Raw genomic sequence first — 12741 nt, 5'->3', positions numbered from 1 at the left:
TCCTCTGCATTCAGGACATTTTTCCCTTGAAATAACTATCTTATGCTAGAATGTGTTTTTTTTTCTCTCCTTATGTTTCACTCTTTACTTGTCTGAGTTCATTGAAATTAAAATTTAATGCAATCTTTCCATCTTTGAATCCCTAAGATATAGCAGAATGTCTAGATGTAGTAAGCAATCAGTAATTTGTTGCATGAATAAATGAATGAATCAACAAATGAACAAACTACTGCTTTACAATGTTAAGTTTCTAAAATGACAAAATATTGTCTTGGACATCTTAGCCATCCAAAAATAAGTTTACTTATAAACTGAAGCAAATTTGAGTCATAAAGGCTTAATTCACTAAGTAAAGTGACAAAATGTGGGACATTAAATCAGTTACATCATGATATGACATCATGAATGTGACTGGTCTGACATCATTTAGACACAGCCAAGTGGCTGAGACTCCTAAACATACTGCTCTACTCAGAAAGTGATCACAGAAGGCCCAATACTCCTTAAGAATTAGCCCGTGGGGTACAGTATAAGGTAACATAGAATAGCAGGTCTTCAGTGAGTCTGGAAGCCTGGGTTTAAATTCTGATTCTACGATTTACTAGGTCAGTGATTTTGGACAAGTCATTTAACTACTGAGCCTCAGTTTCATCTATTAAATGGGGATATAAAAAGAATCAACTCATAAAGTTGTATAAAGTTGTTGTGAGAATTTAATGATGCAATCATGTAAAGCTTTGATACTCAAAGTGTGGTCAGACCAGCTGTGCTGGCAATACCTGAGAACTGGTTAGAAATGCAGAATCTCAAGAAACATAGTAGATTGACTGAATTAGCATCTGCACTTTAACAAGATCCCAAGGTGATTCTTATATCAACAGAGTTTGAGAAGAACTTAAAACAGTGTAGGTGCATGGTACCCAGTCAATAAATACTAGCTTTCATTATTACCATGCTTTCTGAAGTTTAATAATCATAATACACCTGACTGATAATCTGAATTCTTAAAGTGCTTTTCCAAACCAATCTCTCTTAACTCCAGAGTAATGGTTTTAGGTCCTGGACGTGTAAGTCTATACTGATATGATGCTGAAATACTACATTAGACTGAGGTCACTACCCCAATCATGCTGTTACCCATATCTTCCACAACAATTTGGGAAAAATATTATAAGGTCAGGCATCTTGAGAACAGATGCAAAAAAAGCAAAACATACCATTCTTCAGAAGAGAGCAAAACAGTGGAAGACAAGAAAATTATGGGCCAATAAAACATGAGATTCTGTACAATATGACACAGTCACATCTGCTATAGCCATTGTTGAGGTCATCGATCCACTCTGTGGACATTCCCTTCTCTGAAGATTTTAATATCTGGCTCACTGTCTTCTTCCCCAATATTATTTCTGTCATTGCTTTTTGGTGGTTTACCTATCCATCTAAGTGATCCACTGAACTCCTGGCCCTCTCAAGTCATTGACTATCTCGCTTTTAAGGATTATTTTCTCAATCCCACCTCAGTCACTCTTGACTTAAAGTTTGTCATTACCAGTACTCATATCACCTTCAAAATCAATCAGTGCTATGCTATAGGAACTTGGTTAAGAAAGACAGTGTGGGCTAGGATAGCAGGAAGGAAATTAGAACTTAAAGGCCACAGGACATACACAAGTGGAGAAGAGGCACAGAGGACATATCTTAAGCAAGTGCAACATTGTTGTCAAAGGCACAAAGGCAAGAAATGTTTGTGATGACTCAGGGTACATGGAACAGATTAGTCCAAAACCAAGAGTGCATACAAAAGGACTTTACACCAATTTATTGCCAAATATCTACTTTATCATAAAGGCACAGTCCTTGAATGGAAATGCTTGCCTCAAAGGTCAAAAAATGAAACCCTACTGAGAATATAACATACAACAGGCCCATAAGATCATGCATAAAATTGTTTCCTATTTTCTGGCAAATAAATCTGAATATTAATTAACGTACTTTTTTTCTTTTCATTTCTCACAGAGTTGCCACCCCATTTGGAGGTTTTGAAAAAGCATCAAAAATGGTTAAATTCAAGGTTCCAGATTTTGACCTACTACTTTTAACAGATCCTAGGTTCATGGCCTTTGCCAATCCTCTTTCTGGCAGACGGTCCTTTAATAGGACTCCCAAGGGATGGATATCTGAGAATATTCCTATAGTGATAACAACTGAACCTACAGAGGATACCAAGGATACCACCATACCAGAATCAGAAGACCTATGAAAAGAAAGTTGTATGTGCCACAAAAACCTCTGAACATAAATGTTGCTGTTTTACTATTCTGCTTACTGACAAAGCCATTTACACTCTTCATTAGTAGCAATAATTTAATAGCAATTTAGCAGTTTTCCTCTTATGGCATCTAATTTCAATCTCAGATCAAATACTAATAAATAACTCAAGATCTTATTTTACAAACTTTAAACTCAGTTGTCTTCATTTATAATCTCTTTTTTTCACCTTGTTTAAGTGATCCAGCCTTTTCATTAGAAAATCTAGAAAAGTAACTGACAACAAAGGGTTTCATTTTTCTTGCCTTTAATATGAGCTATTACTCATGAAAATGTTTTTCAAATGAATCTAGAATGAAAATATAGCACAAGATATTTAAATTAATTCAGAGTTTTACTTAAGGGATAAAAGCTATAGAAGCTGATATACAAACATTATTGATGCAGAAAAGGGTTGGATTCTACTTTTCTGACAAGCTTCAAACAAGCTTGTCTGGATGAAGTCTTTTCATTAGTCATTCTTAGAATTTCTAAAGTGCTTTGTATTTTTCAACGTGCTTTGAATCATTAGGTAATTATTCCAGATGACATCATTCTTCAGAGTTTAGTTGGGTTATTATATTTTTTAGTATTTAGTCAAGGAGACTGAGAGACAGTTACTCAAAGAACATCATAATGTTGCAGTTTTCATGACCAAGGGAGATGGAGAGGGAATTCAACTCCACCAATCCCAATGTTGTGCATTGATCAGTTCAACTTTATGCATTTTTTGAAGAGTAGTAACAAATAAAACACATGCTAATATACATATAAATACATGTATATGAGAGAGGGAAAAAGAGTGTGTATTTAGAATTGGCAGCTTTCTTCACTGAATCTAAATTCTGCTCAAATCCTTAAGCACTAGGGAGTACATGTCATAAAACACACAGGAAAACAAGAGATGGAAGAACATAAAAGCATCTAGAAGTAAAATAGCATGCATCTATCATGAAATATATGAATATATTGGTATAAAAGACCCAAACTAATATAAAGTTATAGACATATCTTAAAACATGGGTGAGGAAGTATATGACATGGGACTGGTAAGAAATAAATCACAATTTAGTTAAAAGTTCTGTGATAGATGTTTATACCAGAGAAGAAATGTCTCATCTATAGAAAGCTATTCGCTGGATTAAGTTTAGGAGATAGGAAGAAGAAAAGTACATAATAGAGTAATGAAAATACCATGTAGCAACATCACATAATTTACAAAAGAATCTGTATGTAATGTTGAAATTGGTGGTTGTTTTAATCATCTTCTAATCTTGAAAGTAGAGAAATTTTTTAAAACTTTGCTTATGAAAATGCAATCCCTAGAAAGGAATAATATTAATGTATCATATTTATGCGTATTATCATTGTAGAGAGTTTGTATAATTTAAAAAATACCCTTAAGATATCTTAGTTTTTTTATGTTTTGGTGTTTATCTGTTTAAAACAACAACGTTGGCAACTGTGATAAACTCCAGATATAAGGCTCCAATCATGCCATTTTTTTGTTCATTTTAATCTTTTAAAAATAAAAATTAGTCATATTCTATTATGCATCTTGATGAAATGGTTTAGTTCTTTATTAGCAAGTTGAAATGAGTTACTATTTTTCATTAAATTGAAACTACACCACATTATTTAGCTATCTCTGAAGAGTTAAATTCTATGCTCAATGTCACCACTCTGTCAACAACCAAAAGGGGTTAGCAATTAAATAGCTATGAAACAGTATTCTCCAGTATCATAAAGGAGAACTTAAAAGGGGGGAAATCCTAAGTATTTTTTTAACTGGGTAAAAAAATGAAGGAATAACCCTCTGTTCACTATCGTATTTCTTCCTTTCCTGGAAATGTCTATTAATTCTAGCTCAGCTGTCTGACACCTTTAGAAGTGCCAACATTTCACACTCTGGTTACTACACAATTAGAATTTGAAAGGAATTTGAATAGGTTTTCCACTGACCTGAAAAGCAACTAAATCTTTCAAAGTCTGAAGAAATATGATAGCCTTTTTAGGACAACAGAAAGACTGTGGCATTTTTTCCCAACCACATTTGTATACAAGAAAAATGAAATACAGGAGAAAGAAAATTTATTTTAGAAAAAATAAATGAATGAAAATAACATTTGTTGATGGACTACTAAATATCAAGCATTATATTCACTGCTTTATAAAGGCTATTTAATGTATGTCTTTAATATTACTTTATTTTCATGATTATCCTGTGAGAAAGGTATTATAAACTCTATTTTATAATTAAAAAATTGAGCCTCAGAAAACTAAGATTATTACATTAATTCTAGCTCAAAAGTGGAAGAACTTGTGCGTCTAAAACATATGCTCTAAGAACTCATGGTTCATAACTTCTCTCTCAAAATAATTTCAGCCTTAAACTATTTTATTACGTCTAGACAAAAATAATAAAAAAAAATCTCCATTATCTTAATTTTGAGAAAATACAGCTATAAATTGAGTCATTTTAGAGTCACCCTACAAAGTCATTCAGGCACTCATAACTATAAAAAGATGAATTTTCAGACTGTTGAAACAAGCAATATGCATGTTTAATTATGAAATTAGAGAAACACAAAAGCATACTCTGATTAAACCTGCTTGTTTTTGCTCAGCATTGGGCATGTTTCTGATTCATGTAAACTTTTTTTTTTCCTTTCCCCCATTAAGGGCAAAGAAAAAGGAAAGAAGAGGAAATAAAGAGGAAACAAATGCACGACACTAATAACCATAAGGCTGAGCAAAATCATGTGGTGTGATAACACATCAAAAACATTCCTTTAAATAAAAATATTTTCTACTTTTCAAAACTTTAACAGAAACTCAATTTCCATTATACTGTTCAACAGACTTTCAGGCCATGAAATTATACCTCCTATTTTATTTAGCCAATTTCTTGATGATCAGCTGGCTAATTGTTCTCTAGATAATAACTAGAGCTACGTTAACAAGAGCTGTGGTTAGAAACATTCTTGGCTTTTAACTCTCCATTCTCTTCAATCATTTCTCAAGGCTAGTATTTTCCATTTCTTAACTCAATATTTGAAAGGACTTGATAATTTAAAGTAACTGATTATTGGTTATTACAAAATCAAGGCAAATACAGACAATAATTTTTAGTGAAGATGACCATTTACTGCATCCGCTTAAAATTTTATGTTTTCTAAATGGACCCATTTACAAATGTTTTAGCATCCTGGAAATGGAGGGAGCTAATTATTCTCACAAAGGCTAATGTGGAGCAAAATGTCCAGTCGTGAGTGTGAAAAGAACATCCTGAACTTTCCAACTCAGGGCACAGCTGTACCAGCAGACTTATTAATTCTGGAATTTCCTCACTCTGCTGCTTATACAAGATAAAACTTACATGACATCATTGCAGTTTCTCAGCCACAACTGCTTTTTATTAAGCTTAGGAAAGTATTGCTTTGAATGCCCCTTTTCTTATGAAAAATACTTTCGACCTCCACACGCTCTATTCTGTAGGAAGAAGGGCAGTTCACTTTCTATGAAAGGTGGAAGAGTGCCAGGCTTTTGCCAAAAGAATAAGCAAAGGGAGTCTATTCCAAACTAACCCATCAAAGCACTTTATAAACATATCAAACAATTTTTAGAAAATAATCATGTTTAAAAAAGTTAAACTTTTCAGAACTAAGAAAAATGTAAGTAAAATTGTATAAGGATTCAATGGCTTAAGCTGATATATTATTAGATAAATAAAAGGATGTGTCCCCTATTTGAATTCCTTTAATAAAAGAACTAGATTTCAACCCAGGATATAAACTTTCCCTGGCTTCTCAATATAATGTGATTTCAACAGGAAGATTTGGTATGTAGGAGCAAAGAGGAGGAAAAAAAGCTATTTCTAAGAGGTTACAGTTCAGATCCCAAAAGAATGTACTTATTATTCTGTATTGTGTAATATTTTGAAACATATTTCAGTGACAACTTAAATAGTATAGGAGATGGAGATGTTGCAGGAAACAGAACTGGAAAAGGTCAGAAGGAAAAAAGATAAATTCAATATCATACCCTATTTTAAAACTGCTGATTGAAGAATTGGTATAGATGCTGCAGCACTATCAAAATAAATCTAAAAGAACAGGGGGATAAAAGGAATGCCAGAATGAAGCAGGCTGAGAGGAAGTAACTGTGTTATTCTATGGTTTCTGAAGCCTTTTCCTCACCCCTTTGAAGTAGTTTTTTTCTACATATACACAATTGTCTGACATGAATTGTCACCCAAATAGGCACTCTCGTTACATTTTCTTTTTCACCACTAACATACAATCTGCATATAAAAGCAGTTGTATTTAAAAGTGTCAGCTATCTGATCTACCACAAATCAGTGCTATAAATCTCAAGCAATTTATTTTGCCCTGGAAATTAGAGTTCCCACAAATGTATGAGGTTCAAAGGCCACCTTTGCCTGAGACCTTACTTGACCTCCCCTACTTAAGAGCGCACACTTACAACACCTAACTGTGCTTTTATTTTTCTTTATAGCCCTATTACTCCCTAACAAAATGTGTTAGTCTGGGTCCTCTGAGAAGCAGATGCAAAGATGGAGTTACACCTGCAAAAATTTTATTAGGAAAATTGTCCATGTGAGAGAAAATGGGGAGGGTCAAAGAAAGGCTGGGAGACACCCAAAGGACCCCAGATTGAAGTGCACGGATGTGTTCTAGACTGCTGGTAGGGAAGATTTGGTAAGGCTGTTGAGAGATCCTTGAGCCAAAGTCACCTGCAGGAGAGGTCCTGTGTTTCCCAGAAACAGGTCTGCCTTAGGGTCACTGTCATGGTCAGTCACAAGCTGGGGGCAGACTGTGAAAGGCAGACTCAGCAAGAAGTCAGGGAAGGAGGTCCATGTGAGCAGAACCGGGGCCCTCTGTCAACCATGTTGCTGGAGATCTGCAAGATGTGACAACCACACATGATATAAGTACGTATTTCTTTATTGTTTATCTCATCCACCAGAATGAGCACTCTTTGAGAGTAAAGAGTTTGTCTTTTTTATTAACTGCTATATCCTCTGTGCTTGGTACATAGTGAAAAATAAAACTTTGTTAAATAAATAAATGTACCCTAATTATGGGGATAGTACTAGTATCTATCTTAAAAATAATCATTATAAAGTATATTACCCAATACATGGTAAACGCTTGATAAGTATTAGCTATTGTTGATAACAAAACAAAAATTACCAAAATCACACAGTAAGAAAGCAGAGGCATTTAGAACTAAGTTAGACTAGAGGTTATACTGGAACAGCTTTGGGATAGACATATTTGGCCCTGATTTGGAATATATGTTAAAGCAATGAGCATATTAAATACATACATAATCAGAAAGATTAAAAGTGGCCTTACTACTTTTAGGATAAGCATTAGTGTTAGCTCTATTCTCCAGACTCAAAATTGCAATAAATGGAGACTTTCAAGGATCTTGCTAAAATAGTACTATTTCTTGCGAGCATTCACATATTTTGGAGGTCACTTGAGAATTAAAAAAAAAAAAAATCAGTATGGTGAATACTATCCTTGATCAGTATATCCTACCTCTTCAGAAAATACATTACACAACCAGAAAGGAGTTCCCATGGGACTGATTGCTACATAACCTTTCATTTCTTTTTTTTAATTTATTTAACTAAAATGGATTTTCATTTAAGTATCTGTTTAGAATGTTTCAAATCAAGAATATGTTACCCTTGAATTTCAATGCTTTGGCACAATCATCTCTAGAGAGTTCATGAACAAAAATAATCATCTGAAGTCCCCTTCTCTGAGAGGCTTGTGTAAAGAAGTTAGGCATCTGGTAGTCATAACTAGGGAAAGGAGGTGATTACTCTGTGAGCTGATGCTAACATAATGGGAAACTCACCTAAATATAATCAACCTGAAATAACTTTTTCTTCTTTCCATTTTATCTTGAAAAAGCAGGCTTGAATATTTCCCAAGCTTAGTTTTAAACTTAGTTCCTAATATCTATTTTACCTTACTTCTACCTATGTGAAAAATTGGAGCTAACGAAGATTCTACAACATAGCTGATTTGTCTCAGGGTACAGGCTTCCTGGGCAAGACTGTCTTCTAAGCCATACACCACTCTAGGCTCAGTTCTTATTTTGGAACATAAAGTCAAATGCAAACATGGATCACGTTTATTCAAGAAACATTCTTTACTTCTGATAGGGATACATTTGGGAGTTTGAGATTTGCAAATGTTAGCCACTATATATAAAAATAGATTAAAACATTCAAATTTCTCTTGTATAGCACAGGGAACTATATTCAATATCTTGTAATAACCTTTAATGAAAAAGAATATGAAAATGAATATATGGGTGTATATGCATAACTGGGACATTGTGCTGTATGCCAGAAATTGATGTATTGTAACTGACTGTACCTCAGTTAAAAACAATAAAAAAAAAGAAAGAAAGAAAGAGATGTGGACATAGTTTATGATTAATTACAAGAAGTTTCCTCACAAACTCATCAAAATCTATTAAAAACACATTTAACTTATCTTAATGCTATAGATTGAATGTGCATGGTCCCCCTAAAATCAGTATGTTGAAATCCTAACCCCTATTTGATAGTATTAGGAGGTGAGGCCTTTAGGAGGTGATTAAGTGATGAGAGTGTAGTCCTCATGAAAGGGATTAGTGTCTTTATAGAAGAGTTTCCACAAAGTTCCCTTGCCCCTTTCCCCACGTAAGTACACAGAGAGACAAGAGCCATCTATGCCATCTATGAATCAGGAAGTGGGCTCTCGCCAGACACCAAATTTGTCAGTGCCTTGCTCTTAGTCTTCCTAGCTTCCAGAACTGTGGGAAATAAATTTCTGTTGTCTATAAGTCACCCAGTCTATAATATTCTGTTATAGTAATCTGAATAGACTAAGACACATAGCAACACAGAAAAATTATCATGCTTTCAGATGCAAATACATATAAGTGTATCAATTATGGTTAATGATAATAATTATTAGACTGTATTAGACTATGCCATTTGTACAATTCTATACCCTGATGTTCATTTAAGTGTCCTCTTGTTAGCATATGAAGAGGATATTAATATTTTAGATATAATAGTATGAATAAGGAGAGAGTTATTATTTTGACAAAAATAAACCACAAGTACTATATGAATAGCATAAAGAAATACTCTCCTGGGTTTGAATAAACAATGATTTGCTTAGAATCAAAGCAGTTTAGAATTAGATATTATCTTGAAATAGTCTAGATCAATTCCTTCATTTATAAAATAGAAAATTAGATCAGAGAAGTTAAGAAACTAGCCCAATCTCACATTGCACATCTAAAATCGGAATCAAAGAGTCCTGCTTCTGATCTAACAATCCTTCCACTATCTTATTCTCTCCTATCTCAGTTGAGAACAAAACTATCCACATGGGCACCATCCACACACCTTCTGGTGACATTACACTCTGGTGACATTACACACTGTACACAATTTCACATGTACCTATATCTATATAAATATAAACTTATATAATTGGTATATCCCTCTTTTAAGCCATGGAAAAATGTAACTGTGAATTGGGATAATGTTAGTAATACATGGAGCCAGAGAGTAAAGGTTTTTTTTTTTAACTTACAATGTTAGTAACTTTTCCTTTTGTCAGTAAAAAAAAAGTTAATGTGACAATATCAAACCAAAATGAATATTCTTTTCTAATCAAAAGGGAGTATATTTTCAAACTGTACTAAAGAAAAGAGTAAACATTGCTCCTTACACTAAAAACTTCTTGGTCCATGTCTTTCAAACTATAGTTGTGCTTTGCTAGGTGGTGTAAAAATTAATTTAGATGGTTATGATCAGCAGCTTTTCAAATGGAATAGAACAGAATACATGAAAAGAAAAATCAGAGCATATCACTCACAGAAATAGTATTATTTCAGGAAACTACTGATTTTGTTTTATTTTTGTTCGTGTGAACTGGATCTCAATATAAAAATATTGCTTACTCTAGTTGCAGTCTGAAATGTTTAAAAGCTACTGTTCTACCTACTACTAAATGCTGTTTAAAGTTTAAATGTCACTACTGTTTTTAGTAACTGGAATGGCTTTTCTTCATCACATAAAAACTATTATAACTAATTTGATGAAGAGAATTCTTCAGAACTAAAAGAATTTGAAACAGTAGCAGAACAAAACTTGCAGAAAGCAATTTAATCAGAAAACCTTGATTTAAAAATATACAAAAAGGCATTAACTCACATTCCAGGGATATTACTTGCTAAGAGTTTGTTTTTCTTCCAGCACAATTTCAGTTTTAGGGCTTGTTTTACAGATAAGAGAATGAAAGATTCAAGAGTACTAACAGTTAAGAAATAAAGAAAATAAGTACCCTAAAATTTCTGCCTTTACCTGTAATTCTTTGAATTATTTCTATCACTGCATATTTTCCAACAATTTTATTACTTTATTAAAAAATAAGCCTTATTTCCCTTTTTTCTTTTGACTATGAAGTGAATTTCAACAAGGAAGTTCAACTTGAAAACACTGGTACCCGGAATATTTTTGTCATCTTTACAAAGAAAAGTGCTCTCCAGGGCAACTTCCTTTGAGTTCATTGCTTAAGCCAATACTCTATGAGCAAAAGACTCAGTGTTATTTTACTATTGTATTCCTAAAAGAACTACTTTAAAAACAAGTCAGTCCAAGATGTATAGATAGTTGTGTGTGTGTGTGTGTGTGTTTGTGTTTGCGCACGAGTATGCACGTGTCATAAAGACTTAGATTTCTTAGATTCCTAAAGGGTGGGAAAATAAGTTTGGTAAATTTCCAAACACCATAGTATTTTTCATAAAGTCAGAGTAGTGCTCTTGACTTCTTCCTTATGTCTTTCAGAAGGGCACAAAGGTGTCAAGCACGTTTATCACCAGTATTTCAATACAGAAGAAATTTGACTGCACTTTAAGAAACAAACAGTGCTATCTCCTACAAAACTTCAGAATAATTCAGGAAAAACTATTCCACACCAGGCAAATTCCATGTGATTAGGAATTGGATTTTAGTCCTGGTTCTATTAGTGTCTAGCATAAGCTTTGATAATTTTACTTCCCTGAGCTTAAGTGTCTTCACTTGAATAGTGAGGAATTTTAGCAAACTAATCTCTGAGATCTTTTCTATCTCTAAGGTTCTAAAGAACTGTATAATAAAACATTATAAAACTTGTTTTAGAAAAAAATTAAAGAGAAATTGTATTTATGCACAAAAATCCCAGTGAATGAATTTCAATCAAAACCTAGATGTTTTCAACCTTTACTTCTAGATGTATTAGTATGGTACATATTGCCTTTCTCATTTCTACTTGCTTTACTGTATTTCCATGGCAGTAGCCAGACATCAGACTTAACTGTAGGTTCTTTTACTTAGTAATTCAGTTTATGTTTATTGAGTGTCTCCTTTATGCCAGACACTGTGCTAGGTATCTCACTTTCATTGTCTCTAAAATAAGGATATTAATAATATCTAAATATTAATATTTTAGAGTTGTTGGGAAAGTTAAACAAAGTAATTTGCATACAGCACTTACTTCTTGACATATTTTGGAATTAAATAACAATTGGGAAAAGATCCTTTCATTTCACACCTTTAGTAGTTAGAAGCATGGGGTCTAATACCTTCCTTTATGGATTAAGAAAGGTTAAAAGAGGTGAACTGACTTGCCTACATTGATACAGCCTGACAGCAAGAGAGTTCCATACTTACTTGAGAGCAGGAGAGTTTCATAATTCTCTATCCATTCTTTCCATCATATCATGATGCTTCTGAACACAAGCAACTGTACCATCTGTTTCTTTCATTCTTTCTCTCAGATTACAAAACATTGCCAGAAAAAAAAAATTGTGCAAATAAATGCCCACAGGGGTGGCAATCCTACTAATCTTATCAACATAAATCCAGTTAGGGATTAGCTAGGACACCCTGCTACAAACAGATGAGGAAATTTGGGTTTTAGAGTAGTTAATAGTTGCTTAAGGTCACACAAACAATAAATGGTAATGCAAGGATTTGAACCTAGGTCTGCCCAGGTCTAAAGGCCATGCTCTTCTATGATACCATGTTGTCATTAAACATGGTCTCTACCTGGCTTTCTAAACAATTTTAATGCTGTCAATCAGGGTTAACTTTGGCTATAGCTGGAGGTGAATGTCAGGAATCCAGCCTTCATCAACATTTTCCTCAATGATTTAGCTGAAGACAAAGATGTCACTAAATTTGGTAATATAAAAATTGAGGAAAAACAGTGAATCTTATGAGATGTGGACTAAAACTTCAAAATGTAATAGGATGCTTTAAATAAATGAAGGAAACAGATGATGAAGTTGCCTCTGTTCTGAAGCAATATAAGCATTTGTGTCCAAAGAAACTAATGGCCTTAAAAT

General features: G+C 33.5%; 1 protein-coding gene and 1 long non-coding RNA gene across 3 annotated transcripts in view; one reads left to right on the top strand and one right to left on the bottom strand.

Annotated features, from left to right (window-relative positions):
* MYOZ2 (myozenin 2) overlaps nt 1-2859 on the top strand; it is a 31783-nt gene extending 28924 nt beyond the window's left edge. The window contains exon 6 of the mRNA XM_010985524.3: nt 2017-2859. Coding sequence (XP_010983826.1) covers nt 2017-2260 — 244 coding nt within the window. The 3' untranslated portion in view covers nt 2261-2859. The remainder of the gene's footprint in view (nt 1-2016) is intronic.
* LOC105093645 (uncharacterized) overlaps nt 1-12741 on the bottom strand; it is a 259967-nt gene that overhangs the window by 240690 nt on the left and 6536 nt on the right. Inside the window, exon 3 of one of the 2 annotated variants that reach the window (XR_837575.3) lies at nt 6061-7230. The exons of the other annotated variant lie outside the window; for it this stretch is intronic. This is a non-coding gene — a long non-coding RNA (uncharacterized LOC105093645). Of the gene's footprint in view, nt 1-6060; nt 7231-12741 lie in introns of those variants that run through there. 2 annotated transcript variants of the gene reach the window in all.

This window comes from Camelus dromedarius, chromosome 1 (genome assembly GCF_036321535.1).
Source record: "Camelus dromedarius isolate mCamDro1 chromosome 1, mCamDro1.pat, whole genome shotgun sequence".
In the NCBI taxonomy this organism is placed as follows: Eukaryota; Metazoa; Chordata; class Mammalia; order Artiodactyla; family Camelidae; genus Camelus; species Camelus dromedarius.
The sequence above is the reverse complement of the archived record's forward strand: the minus strand, read 5'-3'. Positions and strand labels throughout refer to the sequence as shown.